At 44.7% G+C, this 13,368-nt stretch overlaps 1 protein-coding gene across 1 annotated transcript in view; it reads right to left on the reverse strand.

Moving 5' to 3' along the window:
* Window positions 1–1,531: 1,531 nt before the first annotated feature.
* Window positions 1,532–13,368, reverse strand: part of LOC117369383 (lens fiber membrane intrinsic protein-like) — a 29,408-nt gene continuing 17,571 nt past the window's right edge. The window contains exons 4-5 of the mRNA XM_033963867.1: window positions 5,084–5,218; window positions 1,532–1,957 (exon numbers count right to left, since the gene is read on the reverse strand). Of these exons, the coding sequence (XP_033819758.1) occupies window positions 1,896–1,957; window positions 5,084–5,218 (197 nt within the window). The 3' untranslated portion in view covers window positions 1,532–1,895. The remainder of the gene's footprint in view (window positions 1,958–5,083; window positions 5,219–13,368) is intronic.

Raw genomic sequence — 13,368 nt, forward strand, 5'->3', positions numbered from 1 at the left:
CCGACCCCCCCCCCAAAAAAAAATATTAATCATAACTTGAAAATTGTGCCTCCAGAACATCATCACCTGGCAGCCTGGCATTGGAAAGCCTAGTCATGCTGCACAGAGGTGTCTTAAGCCCTCTTGGCGGTGGTTAAGAACCCATGGAGAGGAGGACCCATGTCCATAAGCATCTGTAATCACTGCATTGATATTGAAACATGTGCACTCCCATATACACCCCCAAAACACTTTTTTACTGGAATATAAGTGGCTCCTGCATCCATAATGGCTATTGTGGTGGTAGATAAGTGAGTCTAGGGGATTCTGGAGGTGGTTTGGGGGGCTCACCATGACCTGTAGTAAGATGAAGACATGGCACCATTTTTGTGAAGTTCACAGCAGTGCTCTGTAAGGTACACCACTATTTAGGTGCCATGTCTAGGTGTTCAGTCCATCACTTTGCAGGCCACTCCCATGTCCAACAGGGCTTGTTCTAGGTGTTTGATCGCTGGAATAGTCTTCCACTTCAGGTTATTGAGGCCAGCAGCGTGCCTGATTTTAAGGCCAAATGGGATAGACACGTGGGATCTATTCACAGAAAAAGGTAGGGGAGGGTCATTGGGGTGGGCAGACTAGATGGGCCGTGGCCCTTATCTGCTGTCTATTTCTATGTTTCTATGTTTCTTTCTGCATTATCACATTTGTAGTTCTTCCCCTTTCCCATCTTGTACCAGTTCAGTATTGTACGTCTGTTTGAATTTGTCCATTTATGTTATTGTCCCCCCCCCCCCAATTTTAGAATTATAACCGCTTAGAAATATGTGATAAGCGTGTATATAAAATTTTAAATAAAACTTGAAACTGTAAACTGTAATAGTGCTGTGATGGAGCTCTGCCTACACTAGGGTCAAGCCTGGATTAGGAGACAAACAGAACAGAGCAGCCAAATAGCAGACTTGCCAGAAAACCAGAATAACTCATTTCACATGCTTCCCAGAGAATGGAAACAGATTTATAATATCTCTTTTAGCAAGACCAACCCTTTTCACATAAAGAACTTTGTAGATGTTATGGAAATAATATTGGGTGTGTTGTGTAGAATGTAGACAACTCGTATCAGGCACTGTACTCCACCTTGGTAGGGCAACTGGGTTCATAGACAAAATTGCGCGAGACAACAGCGCGCCGACAACTGAGTGCAAGGTTGACGGCGCGCCAAAGAAAAGCACTATTTTAAAGGGTGCCGACAGGGGGTGTTGGTGGGGAACCCCCCTATTTTACTTAACAGACATCGCGTTGGCGTTGTGGGGGGTGGGGTTTGGGAGGTTGTAACCCCCCTCATTATACTTGAAACCGAACTTTTTGCCTGTTTTTTAGGGAAAAAGTTCAGTTTTAAGTATAATGTGGGGGGTTACCAACCCCCCAAACCCCTCACAACGCCAGTGCAATGTCTGTTAAGTAAAGTGGGGGGGGGTTCCCCCCCCACACACCCCGTCGGAGCCCTTTAAAATAGTGCTTTTCTTCGGCGTGCCGTCAACCTTGCGCTCAGTTGTCGGCGCGCCGTTGTCTCGCGCGATTTAGTCCCGTCACCGGGCAACTGACAGGGGATTGGGTGCAGTTCAGGCCCAACGTTCAGGAGGATGCAGAGAAACTGGAGAAAGTGCAAGATCTTGCAAGTCTTGCATGAAGAGTGTGAGCATCCATCTTCGAAAACCAGTTAAAAGAGCTGTTTCCAAAAACAGGCATGCAGCAACCCCACACCTCATTCTTTAAAAATTGGCGTAGGTTTTCTTCATTGGTTCTAGGCTCATGTGGTTTGTTTCACTGGAGCTTTTTCTCATTTTCTTTTCCACATAAGGAAAAGTGGTCATCTCTTGACGGGAATTTGGGATGTCATGGAAGGAGCGCACTTCTTAATGTGGTCCAGACACCCTCCGGCATTCATTCATTTTGTAAGCGTACATGTAGAAAATGCCTGAGTGGAAAACACAGAAAAGAAGTGTCATACAACAGTGTGCAGAAGATTTCACCCTTTGGCATGAGTTTAACAGCCACCAAGCTGCAATGATTTACAGAGCAACTGGGAGGAAAGGATGATTTCTGATAAGACACCAGTGGGTCGCTATTCAAAGCGATTTAACCAGCCTGAAACTTCTCCTGGCCAGTTCAGTAATCTGTTTGGGGCTAACTGCGAAGTTTCAGCAGAACTTAACCAGTTAATGCTGCCGAAAATAACCAGTTAGCGACATACTGAAAACTGGCTATTTTGGGGAATTCTGGGTGGGGGGGGGGGCAGAGTCATCACTTGGCCAGTTCAGTGCTTATATTCAACACTGAAGCGGCCAGAGGAACCACATAAATAGGACCACATAAAAGTCAGTCCTATCTTTATGTCATACTGAATATTACACTTAACCAGCTACTACTACTATTTAGTATTTCTTCTTTTTTTTTTTAAATATATTTTTATTGAGAATAGCAAATGGCCCAGACAAAAGAAATCACAATCATCAGAATGACAATGCAGGAAGAACAAGAGGAACAATGGAAAAACTAGCAGTTACAAGCCTCCCCGAGGAGAGAATCCAACAGCGAGCAGACCGGAACCCAGCAGAGAGAGAAACACCATACCAAACCAAATCCACATCACCTATGACAGGTATAACTCCAATCCAGGCCATCAGCCATATTATTTTTACTTTAGAAAGCCCACCAACCCTCAGACAGACAAGCACTAACCCATACACCCCAGACCACACAACAAGCATACTACATCCAGCTGAAACAATCTACCCAGTCATACCACCCCAGCACTATTCAGCTTCAGTATCTAGAATATTAAGTGAATAACTTCAGAAAGCAAAATGGAAGTTCTGAGTTATTCAGTAAACTATCTGTATAACAATATTGAACGTCACTGATATCTAGATAAATGCAGCGGTCGCTGGTATATGTGGAGACTCAACTATAACTTCAAACACTGCAGCCAACATTTAAATGAAGCGACAATCATGGGATCGGAATATTGATCAGTGTAATTTTATTGCCAATATTCAGTTCAACCTAGATAACTGTAAGTGCAGTACATTAACTATGTGGCTAGAGAATGAGCATCCAGTGTCCTGGTTAGGTTAGTTTTAAAAGGACCTTGTGGGTTTGAAGGATTCCTTGCACACATCCTGCTCTTGCTGTAATCAGCACCGGGTAACTGCTTAACCAAGTTTTTCTTCTCCAGCTATAATTTTTTGGAACCTTGTTCCTTATTACAGTATAGTAAGTTTAGAAAAGCAATTTCTCCACCAACTACTAGTGCAATCTCCTTTTCATTTCTGCAACAGAACTGTCATCACCTGCCTTACTGAAAGGCTTAGTTTCCTTTATGTCAGGGGTAGGGAACTCCGGTCCTCGAGAGCCATATTCCAGTTGGGTTTTCAGGATTTCCAATGAATATGCATGAGATCTATTTGTATGCACTGCTTTCAATGCATATTCATTGGGGAAATCCCGAAAACCCGACTGGAATAAGGCTCTCGAGGACCGGAGTTCCCTACTCCTGCTTTATGTAATGGAAGGCTGCATTGGCCATGTTGGCCGGTTCTTGGGGATCTTCTCTCCTCTGAGCTTATACACTGGGGTTCCAACTCTGAATCCAATGACTCCTCCCATTTTGAAATACCTCAACATACAACAACCCTATTATCTCTTTTCCCCTCCACAGGCTATGTTACCTCTTCACCCATGTATACAATTCCTTACCTCATATGCAACACATCTCTCATGCCCATGACATTCAGTCTGCCTCATGTCTTCCACATACAACTTCTACCTATGCCTCTTCCCCACCTGCAGTCCCTTTCTTCTCTGATACCTTTAGAATCTATTCAAGGAGGAGTAAAACTCCCTCTCAGTCAAACCCCAATCCAGTAGAGATACTGAGTCAGTACTGCTTTTAAATCTTCCATTTGTGGATCTGTAGTCTTAGCTACTTAATGTGAGACTATTAGAAGCATAATCAAAACACAAAAAATCCCCCAAGTGCCGATTTTTGAAACTAGAAATTTGGATGTCTTGTGGGTCGTTTGTCCTCCAGAACTTCTAAGTCTAAAAGGGGCATATTATGGGCATGGTTTAGACTGGCTTTGGGGCAGATTAGACTTGGACATTTTGCAGTGATAATCAAACCTTTTGCAAGACATCCTAGGCAGAACATATATGTTTTTGCTTAGACCTGTTTTAGAAGTGTCTAAGTGCCATAAAGGGACAACACTGACCAGATAACCACTGGAGGGATTGAGTACCGTAATGACCCTCTCCCCCAGTCCGCCAGTGATCACTGTCCCCTCTCCCATCCCCCAAATTTCTAAATAAAACAGTACATACCTGTCTGTAGAACAGTAGCACCTGGTATGGGAAATCCTAGTAAAGCATTACACAGGTGTCTTAAGTAGCCTAGTAGGTGGGCTAGTGAACCATAGAGAGAGGGAGCCAGCCCCATAAGCTACTCTAACCACTGCATTTATGGTGGAAAATATGAGTCCACAAAATCCCTACTCTATGCCTTATAGGTGCCACCTGCAGCTATAAGGTCTATTAGGGTGGTAGACAGGTGGGTATAGTAGGATTTGGGGGAGTTTTGGAGGGCTCACCATAAATTAGAAGGGGGCTATGGTGATGTGTACATCTGGCACCCTTTATGTGAAGTTCACAGCAGTGTCTTCTAAGGTGCCCCACTGCTCTGTTGGTATGTCTATGTGGCCAGTCCATTATAATGCTGACTCCTCCCAAGTCTAAATAGTGCTGATATGGATGTTTTTAATTTGGATCTTTTTGTGGTCAAAAATGGTGACTAACTTTAGATGTCCTGGTGGTCTAGACATTTTGGTGGCCAAGACGTCGAAGTAGGTGATTTTCATTAAAAAAACACAAACCAACCCAAAAAAATTATTTGGATGTCCTGTTTAAAAATGAATGTTTCTCCACTCCCGAATTTGGATGGTTCTCAGAATGCTTGGAGCAGAGAGTTATAAAGTCAGAAGTAACTCTAAACATCCCAGATGGAATGACACCAGTTGAGTCTTTTCAGAAGGCTATTCACCTGTACCTGCAAATAAGGTCATCCAGAGAGCCACCCAGCCCAGGATGTAAGACCAGGAGAAACGCCAATCCCCAAACCGCTTCCCAAGGAAGTTAACGGTGACACCAGTGTAGATGGCCATTGCCAGGAGCACGAAGAAAGCTAGGAGAGGGAGAAAGAGAAGGACAGAAATCAGGAAAGTTGTGACCCATAGTTGGACTATGAAAGAGAAAAGGGAGGGTAATACTACCGGATCCTGAAAAATAGTGACACCTTTCAGCCTCTCAACAGAGATTAAGGGCTCCTTTTACTAAGGTGCGCTAGCAGTTTTAGAGCGCACTTAGCATGCACTACAATGCCATGCACGCTAATGCCTTCATAGAGCTTACGCTAGTATTTTTCGTTTAGCGCACGCTAAAAACGCTAGCACACCTTAGTAAAATGAGCCCTAAGTATTTCTAGATAATGTCACTCACAGCGACTCTTCCTACCAGCCTCACATAATTCTATGTATCCCTTTCTCCCCAGTGCAGCCACACAATCATTCCTCCTGGGCTTGCTGTTATTGATTCAAGTGTATATTTTATTTTCTTTGTTGTAATTTCCATTGTGACACCTAAGGATCCTTTTATATAGCCACAGTAGAAAGTCCCGGCACAGCAAATGTGACGTAGCCCATAGGAACTGAATGGGTTGTGTCACATTTGCCGCATGGGAATTGCTACAGTGGCTTTGTAAAAGGGGCCCTTAGTGATTGAACTATGTTGTTTGATACTCGTTGATCTGTATACTGTACTGCCAACTGGTGGTAGAGAAACACAGCAATAGCTGTTGCCATGAGCCTGGCATCTTGTAGCTAAATTTTAAAATCTATCTCTTGCAATGAAAGCAGTGTCAGATTTACCTATAAGCTAAATAAGCTACAGCTTTAGGCCTCACAATCTGCAGGGGCTTCATAAAAGTTCAGAATTTTTGGGGTGCTCTGTAAATTTTATGTGGCTTTTTATCAAACCTCTTTAAATGTTTTGAGAGGTTACTTTCATCTGTACTGTACTTTTAAAATGGCTCCATATGTAATGAATTTAGGTAATATTTTAAACATAAATTTTCTATTTTCAGGCTTATCAGTTTTCTGATTTTGCAAACAAGTTTGTTGTTATTTATATTAATAAAAGTGATCCAGATTGCTAATTTTGTTAGCATTATATATAAGTATGTATCTATAACTATTTATATATCTCAATGTACACTAAAATTATTTTTTAAATTCCACTTACATATTGTTTCTAGGGCATACGATATGGTGTAACTTATTAACAAGGGGCATCCAAGTTTTATATTGTTTAGGGCCTCACCAAGTCTATATCTGGCACTGAATAACAGTGATATGTAATGGATAGATACTGTATATTATCACACTTGGTTTCATTTTTATTGTTCTTTCTCTATCAAACTGCCCCCTCACCTTGTCCTTGTATCACTCTCCTACTACTTTCTCTTTTCTCACTCCTTTATGTTTCTTCCCTCTACCTTTCTCTTTTTTTCACAATTATCTTCCCTCTCAGATACCCTTCTCTCTGTTTTCCTCTCATCACTTCTCTTCTCTTCGCTTCTCTCTTTCCTTCTTAAATTTGTGCTAGCCAACCCTTACTCAGTTCTCTTATCTCAGCCCATGCGCCTTCTCTCACAGCTTCAATCCCCTTCTCTCAGTTCTACTCGTCCTCTCGAAGTCCATGTCTCTTTACCAGTCTCTTCACTCCCTGCCTCTCGGGTGCTCTCCTCCCATTCTGGCCCAATTTCCTTCTTTTGGTTTCCTCTCACACTCTTACAGTAATATTATAGTTTTCAACCAGTGCCTCCTTTACAGCTAGTCTTCCCTCACCCCCAGTCTCTCTATTAGTTTTTCTGCCAGGAGCTGTCTCAGATCCCTACTAGGTCTTCCATCCTGCCTTTTTTAAAAGTTATTAAGACTTTATTGTTTCAAAAATATTACAGTTAATTGACTTGTGCAGGACAGAGATATTAAGAGTTAGATTGGGCTACCACAGGTGTGTATTGAATGTTACAGTATGTAAGATATCAGTATATAAATATGTATATATTGTGCTAACAATGAGATATTATAAACTGTGTTGATACTAATGTAGATTATGGTATATCATGTTAATAAATTCAATCCTTCCCTTGCACTCTCTTACTTTCTCCCTTCCCCATGATTTCTATCTGAGTCTCCCCACGCCCTTCCCCCATGGCAGACCAAGGGCAAGTAACCTCTCTGTCTCACACTGCTGCTACTTCTCTCTACTCCCACTGCAGCCCATTAGCCAGATATTCCTCAGGCAGTCATTAGGCTGCAAGGAGGAATAGGAGCATTAGCCCAGACTAGAGAATGACATGGGGACTGTTTCCCACAACTAGCTGCGGCTAACCCGCAGGAATGGGGGGGAAAAAATCAGCCGTTCACCGCGGGTATGGGAACAAGGCTTTTCACTGCCCTGTGGAGCGGTAAATGGCCTTGTCCCCACAGTGAAAGATCTGCCGCAAGTCACCTCCATTTCCACCTCTCCAGGACAGCAGCCCTCCTCGTGATCATGGGGCCAGCAGCCCCCTCACAAGTCCAGCAGTCCCCCTACCTACCTCCCTATCACAGATCCAACAGCCCCCCCCTCCCTGACACCCTTCTTCACTCGCTCCCGATCGCAGGTCAAAACCAGCAAAAAAAACCCAAACCTGCAACTCACCTGGGTCGGCCCCTTTGTGTTTCCCGGGGCAGGCCTACCAACCTCTTAGAAGCTTCGTGGATGAAGAGACAGGCAACATTGCACACAGGTCTGCTCCGGGACCTTCTTCCAGCCAAGTCCCTCCTTCTGATGTAACTTCCAGCGAACTGGAAGTTACATCGGAAAGAGGGACTCAACCAGAAGAAGTCCCTGGAGCAGGCCTACCAACCTCTCAGAAGCTTCGTGGATAAAGAGGCAGGCAACATTGCACACAGGTCTGCTCCGGGACCTTCTTCCGGCCAAATCCCTCCTTCTGATGTAACTTCCAGCGAACTGGAAGTTACATCGGAAAGAGGGACTCAGTCAGAAGAAGTCCCTGGAGCAGTTCTTCCGAGGGGCTGGTCAGCCCGCCTGGGAGGCGCAAAGGTGCTGACCCAGGCGAGTCGCAGAGTTATTTGTTGCCAGTTTTGACCCACTATTGGTAGCGAGGGAAGGGGGCTGTTGGACCTGCGATAGGGAGGGGGGCTGCTGGTGTCGTGAGGGGGGAGGGCTGCTGTTGCACCCACGAAGGAGGGAGGGGGTTTAGTTAGGCTGCTGGACTGACTGGAGCTGAAGAGAAGGGAGATTGTTGCTGGATCTGGTCTGGGGGAAAGGGAAAGAGATGCTGGGCCCATGTGGTGGGTGGAGTGGAGCGTGAGGGAATGGAGAAGTGCCAGACCCACACCTGGGTGCTGAAGGGAGGAGATAGAGGTGTTGGGCCCATGGGAAGGGGAAGAGAGGTGTAGGACCTGCAGGGAGGAAGAGAGAAGGGAAGGGAAGGGAAAGAAAAGTTGAACCAGTGGGATGAAGAGTGAGTGAAATATTGAATATAGCGGAGGGAGGGAGGAAAGAGAGAGTGTGAGAGACACATTGGTGTATGGGAGTAAGAAGGGGAAGAAGCTGGGCACAGGGAGATATACAATAAGAGGGGAGGGAGATGGGCATGGATGGGAGCATAGGAACAGGGACAAAAAGAGGAATGCTGCATGGGACGGTATATGGACACAGAGAGAAGATGGTTAGACATGGGGGAGAATAAGAATGCAGAAGGAAGATGCTGATATTGTGGGGGGGGATAGAGATATAGATGAGTGATACTGTACACAAGAGGAGGGGATTATAGAATGGTAACATGATGAAGGCAGGGAGATGAACACAGGGAAATAATAGAAACGGACATATAGGAGACATTGAGAAGGGAGACCCTGGCAAGTGAGTTAAGAGAAGACAAAAGAAAACAGAAACCAGCGCCTGAGACCAATATGATTTAAAGAATAAAATGATGAGACAACGAAATTTAGAAAAAAAAAAAAAAATTATTTTCTTTTTTGTGATTAGAATATATCAGATTTGAAATATACAGTATATCCTGCTAGAGCTGGTGTTAGACATATCTGGGGACTGCAAAGCCCAGGCTGTGCTTCTGTAGCTTCCAGCTGGCTCAGGGCTCTCTCTGACCAGGGGGCAGTTGCCCTAGTTGCACTCCTCTAACACTATTCCTGTCACGTGTGACTACGGTATTCTGTTAGTATGATTTTTCTGTGTAGCATTCTGTGGTAATTTGGCTTATTCAGTTTTCTCGACAGTGGAGGGGATATTTGTGAAGGGGAGGGGAAGGGAGACAGGGATTCTGCATTATTTGTGTTTATAAAATGACAATTGTACAGAATATTGTTTCTTTTTATACTTTAATAAAATAAGTTCAATATAAAATCATAACTATTCAAGGCTTGTGCAGATGGGATCACACGATTTGCAGGGACGGGGACAAGCTTGTGGGGATAGGGCAGGGACAGAGACTGAGCTTGCGGGGATGGGGCACAGACAGGGACATAGCTCACAGGGATGGGGCATGGACAGGGACCGAGCTCACGGGGACAGGGACAAATTTTTCCCCTGTGCCATTCTCTAACCCAGACACAAGCTCCTGCTTCTTGCTAAGGTTGACAACTGGATCCAGATTTTCCTGATAGAATTGATACAGTACAGTGCAATGCCAATTATCTGGACTGTCCTCCGCAGAAGGTAGTCCAGATAATCAAAAATCCAGATAATTGGATGGTAATTTTTTGTCTTTTATTTTTAATTAAAAAAAATACCTTCAGCGCACCCCTTCCCCAAACAAGAAAAGGCAGCATTACCCTCCCTCCCTAACAGGCACCACCAGCCCCCTCCTGGACCGACAGGAAAGACCCCAGGCCTACCTTGTTTCCCTGGTTGTCTAGCAGCAGCGTGGGGGCAGAAGCGATCCTACTCGCTCCTGCCCATGCCCGTCAGCGACGAAAATAGCTGCTGAGACTTCAAGGGGCAGTCTTGCGAGGTTACTCATAGTGGTGCCTGTTCAGGAAGGGAGGGAGAATGCTGCCTTTTTATGTTGGGGGGGGAGAGGGGAGGAGGGTGAGCTGAAGGTATTTTAAAATCAAAAACAAAAGAATAATACTTTGGAATAGTACTTCGGGGAAACTAAAATATAAACTGAGATTCCGCCCCCCCCCCAAGCAATCTGGATAATTGGAGTTTGGATAATCAGCGTTTCATCCCCATTGTATGCAGGGACTTGTAGTCTTGCTTTACTCAGAGAGCACAATGGGGAAAAATCAGAACTACATGGAATGAGGTAAACCCAGGATTGGATGAACCCTGTCAGGTACATCTGGATACACCTGGCAACCCTATTCCTGTTTTGCCCTGCAACTTTCAGCTCATGAATCAGCAGAGATACCAAGTTACTCAGCTCCAGGCTGGACATTTTTGGATAGTCGTGGAATTTGATCACTTCATCCTGGTGCATTATGGGACTTGCAGCATTGATTTCAATTTGCAGAATCAGACACTACAAATACCACTCTGCTTAGAAATATAAGTTAAAAAAAACAGAATTGTCTCAAAGCCTTAACATAGATCTTGGCATCTATGGACCACAGATGTGCAGAAAAGAATATTGGGACTGCTAAAACACCCACAACACTCACAAAGGGGAAGGGGTAAAACGCGGACCTGACGGACCTCGCGGATCTAAACCCGTACGGCCTTAAAAATCTGAGGTCCGTGTCCCTGCCGCTTGTAGTTTCTGTCGCTGACAGACCTTGATGAGATTTGAGCGCTGACGGATCCATCTCAGCATAGGGAGGGAAAAGTGTTAGGATCCGTCAGCGCTAAAAATCTCTTCGAGGTCTGTCAGAGCCAGAGACTAGTGCTGGACTTTGGAGACTTCTTTTCCATAACGCACGTCCAAAACCTATGTCCCCGCTCTGCCGCTCCAGCACTAGTCTCTGGCTCTGACAGACCTCGAAGAGATTTTTAGCGCTGACGGATCCTAACACTTTTCCCTCCCTATGCTGAGACGGATCCGTCAGCGCTCAAATCTCAATCAAGGTCTGCCAGCGACAGAAACTACAAGCGGCAGGGACACAGACCGACAAGGACCTCAGATTTTTAAGGCCAACCGGGTTTAGATCCGCGAGGTCCATCAGGTCCGTGAGGTCCGCGTTTTACCCCTTCCCCTCACAAAGCTGATACCAATTGCTACAAGTTCCATGAAATACCTATTGCTACCTGGCCCAGTTATATCCCCATTTTATCTATAAAACCCTCTACAAGAAGATGGAACCACACATGCATTGATTGCATAGAACCCAAGCAGCCACCTCCTGAATGGTTTGGCTCCTTCCTCACATCTCATATACTGCTGCAGGTCTTCTGGATCAACTAGGACCCTGAGACTGGTGCTCTAGGTTAGTGTTTCTCCACACGCAGTACGTGTACCCTTAGCCACCGCTGGTGATTCCTCTTTCCTGCCTTCCTGTCAAGCCGCTGCCGGGATTCCTCATTCCCTCCCGCCCTCCTCCACCAAAGATGACCCAGAGGGCTTGCCTCTGAAGTCAGAGCTGACGTCAGAGGAAAGCCTTCCGGGTCAGCAGGGAGAGAGGGTTCCCAGTTACTTCCTTCTGCAGCTCTTGTTGCAGGGACGCGCAGGCAGTAGTTCACATGCTGCATGTAGCTAACCCAGAAACCTTCTCTCCAATCTCAGAGTTGATGTCAGAGGGAAGGCTTGTGGGTCAGCCTCGTGCAGCATGTGAATCACTGCCTGCGCATCTCTGCAAGGAGTGCTGCTGAAGGCAAGTAAGGGAGAGAGGGAACATGATCTGGGACAAAGGGAGAAATGAGGGGAGGAGTGCTCTTTTAACGAGTCACCGGGCAAAGGGAAGCAGTGGGCAGGAACGTGTGCTCAGATTTCTTTCTACTAGCTGAACCACTTCTCTAAGGCTGGCCTCTCATGAAAGCAGTGATCAAGATCAAGAACACTGGTACTGAAGCTCTAATGAATGGGAAATAGGACTCAGAGAGTGTGAAAGTGTGGAAGCTTATCTAATCTAATCTTCAGTTTATATACTGGGTCATCTCCCGAAGGAGCTCAACTCGGCTCACAATTGATTAAAATTAGAAAGACATAATAGTAGGCCTGAAAGAGAGAGTGCTATTGGTGTATCATTTCCAGAAAAAGCACTGATAATTAAAATTGAAGGTATGATATGAAAAACTAAAAGAATAAAATATACTGTTATTATAGCACTTCGGCAGATAGACTTTTAAGATATTGCGTAAACAACCAAGGGCTCCTTTTACTAAGGTGCGCTAGCGGTTTTAGCGCGCACACTAGACGCTAACGTCTCCACAGAGCTTGCGTTAGTATTTTTCATTTAGCACGGGGTTTTGCGTGCGTTAATCTTCAGCGCGTGCTAAAAACGCCAGTGCATCTTAGTAAAAGGAGCCCCAAGTTTTTAAATCTTTCCGGAATTGTTGTAACTGACCAATTTAAATGGCAAAGATTTACTAAGCTTCCCAGCATATTTAAATCCTCTAAAAGAAGGGAATGATAATTTATATATTGTTATAATCCTTGAATAACAGGATCTAGTAGCATCCCAACATAAAGCTTTCAAATGAGTGTGATTTTAGCTAGTCCTGGGATTTTTACAATCCCATCTTGATATGGTTTACAATTAAAATAGAAATAGAATGCCAAGTATAATAGGAAAGAAAACTCTTACATTAAGGGGTCCTTTTATCAAGCCGCGCTACATTTCATCATGCGGACATTTCATCATGCGCTAACCCCCACGGCCAGCTAAAAAACTAACGCCTGCTCAATGCAGGTGTTAGCGGCTAGTGCGGCAGGCGGTTTAACATGCGGTATTACGTGTGTTAAACCCCTACCGCAGCTTGATAAAAGGACCTCTAAGAGTTTTGAGTTCAAATGGCAGACTCAGGAGCTTAAAATACCACAATGCATTGGCCATAATGGCCAAATCTCTCCTTCAATGAACTGGCATACTTGGCAACTCTGATGTTGCCTGGGCTGCTCTGTATCCTCCATGTGCCCTTATTCTCTAAACAGGAAGAATAAATATTCTCTAAACAGGAAGAATAAATTCATGTAAACCGTTCTGAGCTCCCTTGGAAGAACGGTATAGAAAATTGAATAAATAAATAAGAAACAGGGAGGAGGCAAGTTAATGCATTGAAGAAAGGACGGAGTAAAGGATTCAGCTA

This window comes from Geotrypetes seraphini, chromosome 11 (assembly GCF_902459505.1).
Source record: "Geotrypetes seraphini chromosome 11, aGeoSer1.1, whole genome shotgun sequence".
Lineage (NCBI taxonomy): Eukaryota > Metazoa > Chordata > Amphibia > Gymnophiona > Dermophiidae > Geotrypetes > Geotrypetes seraphini.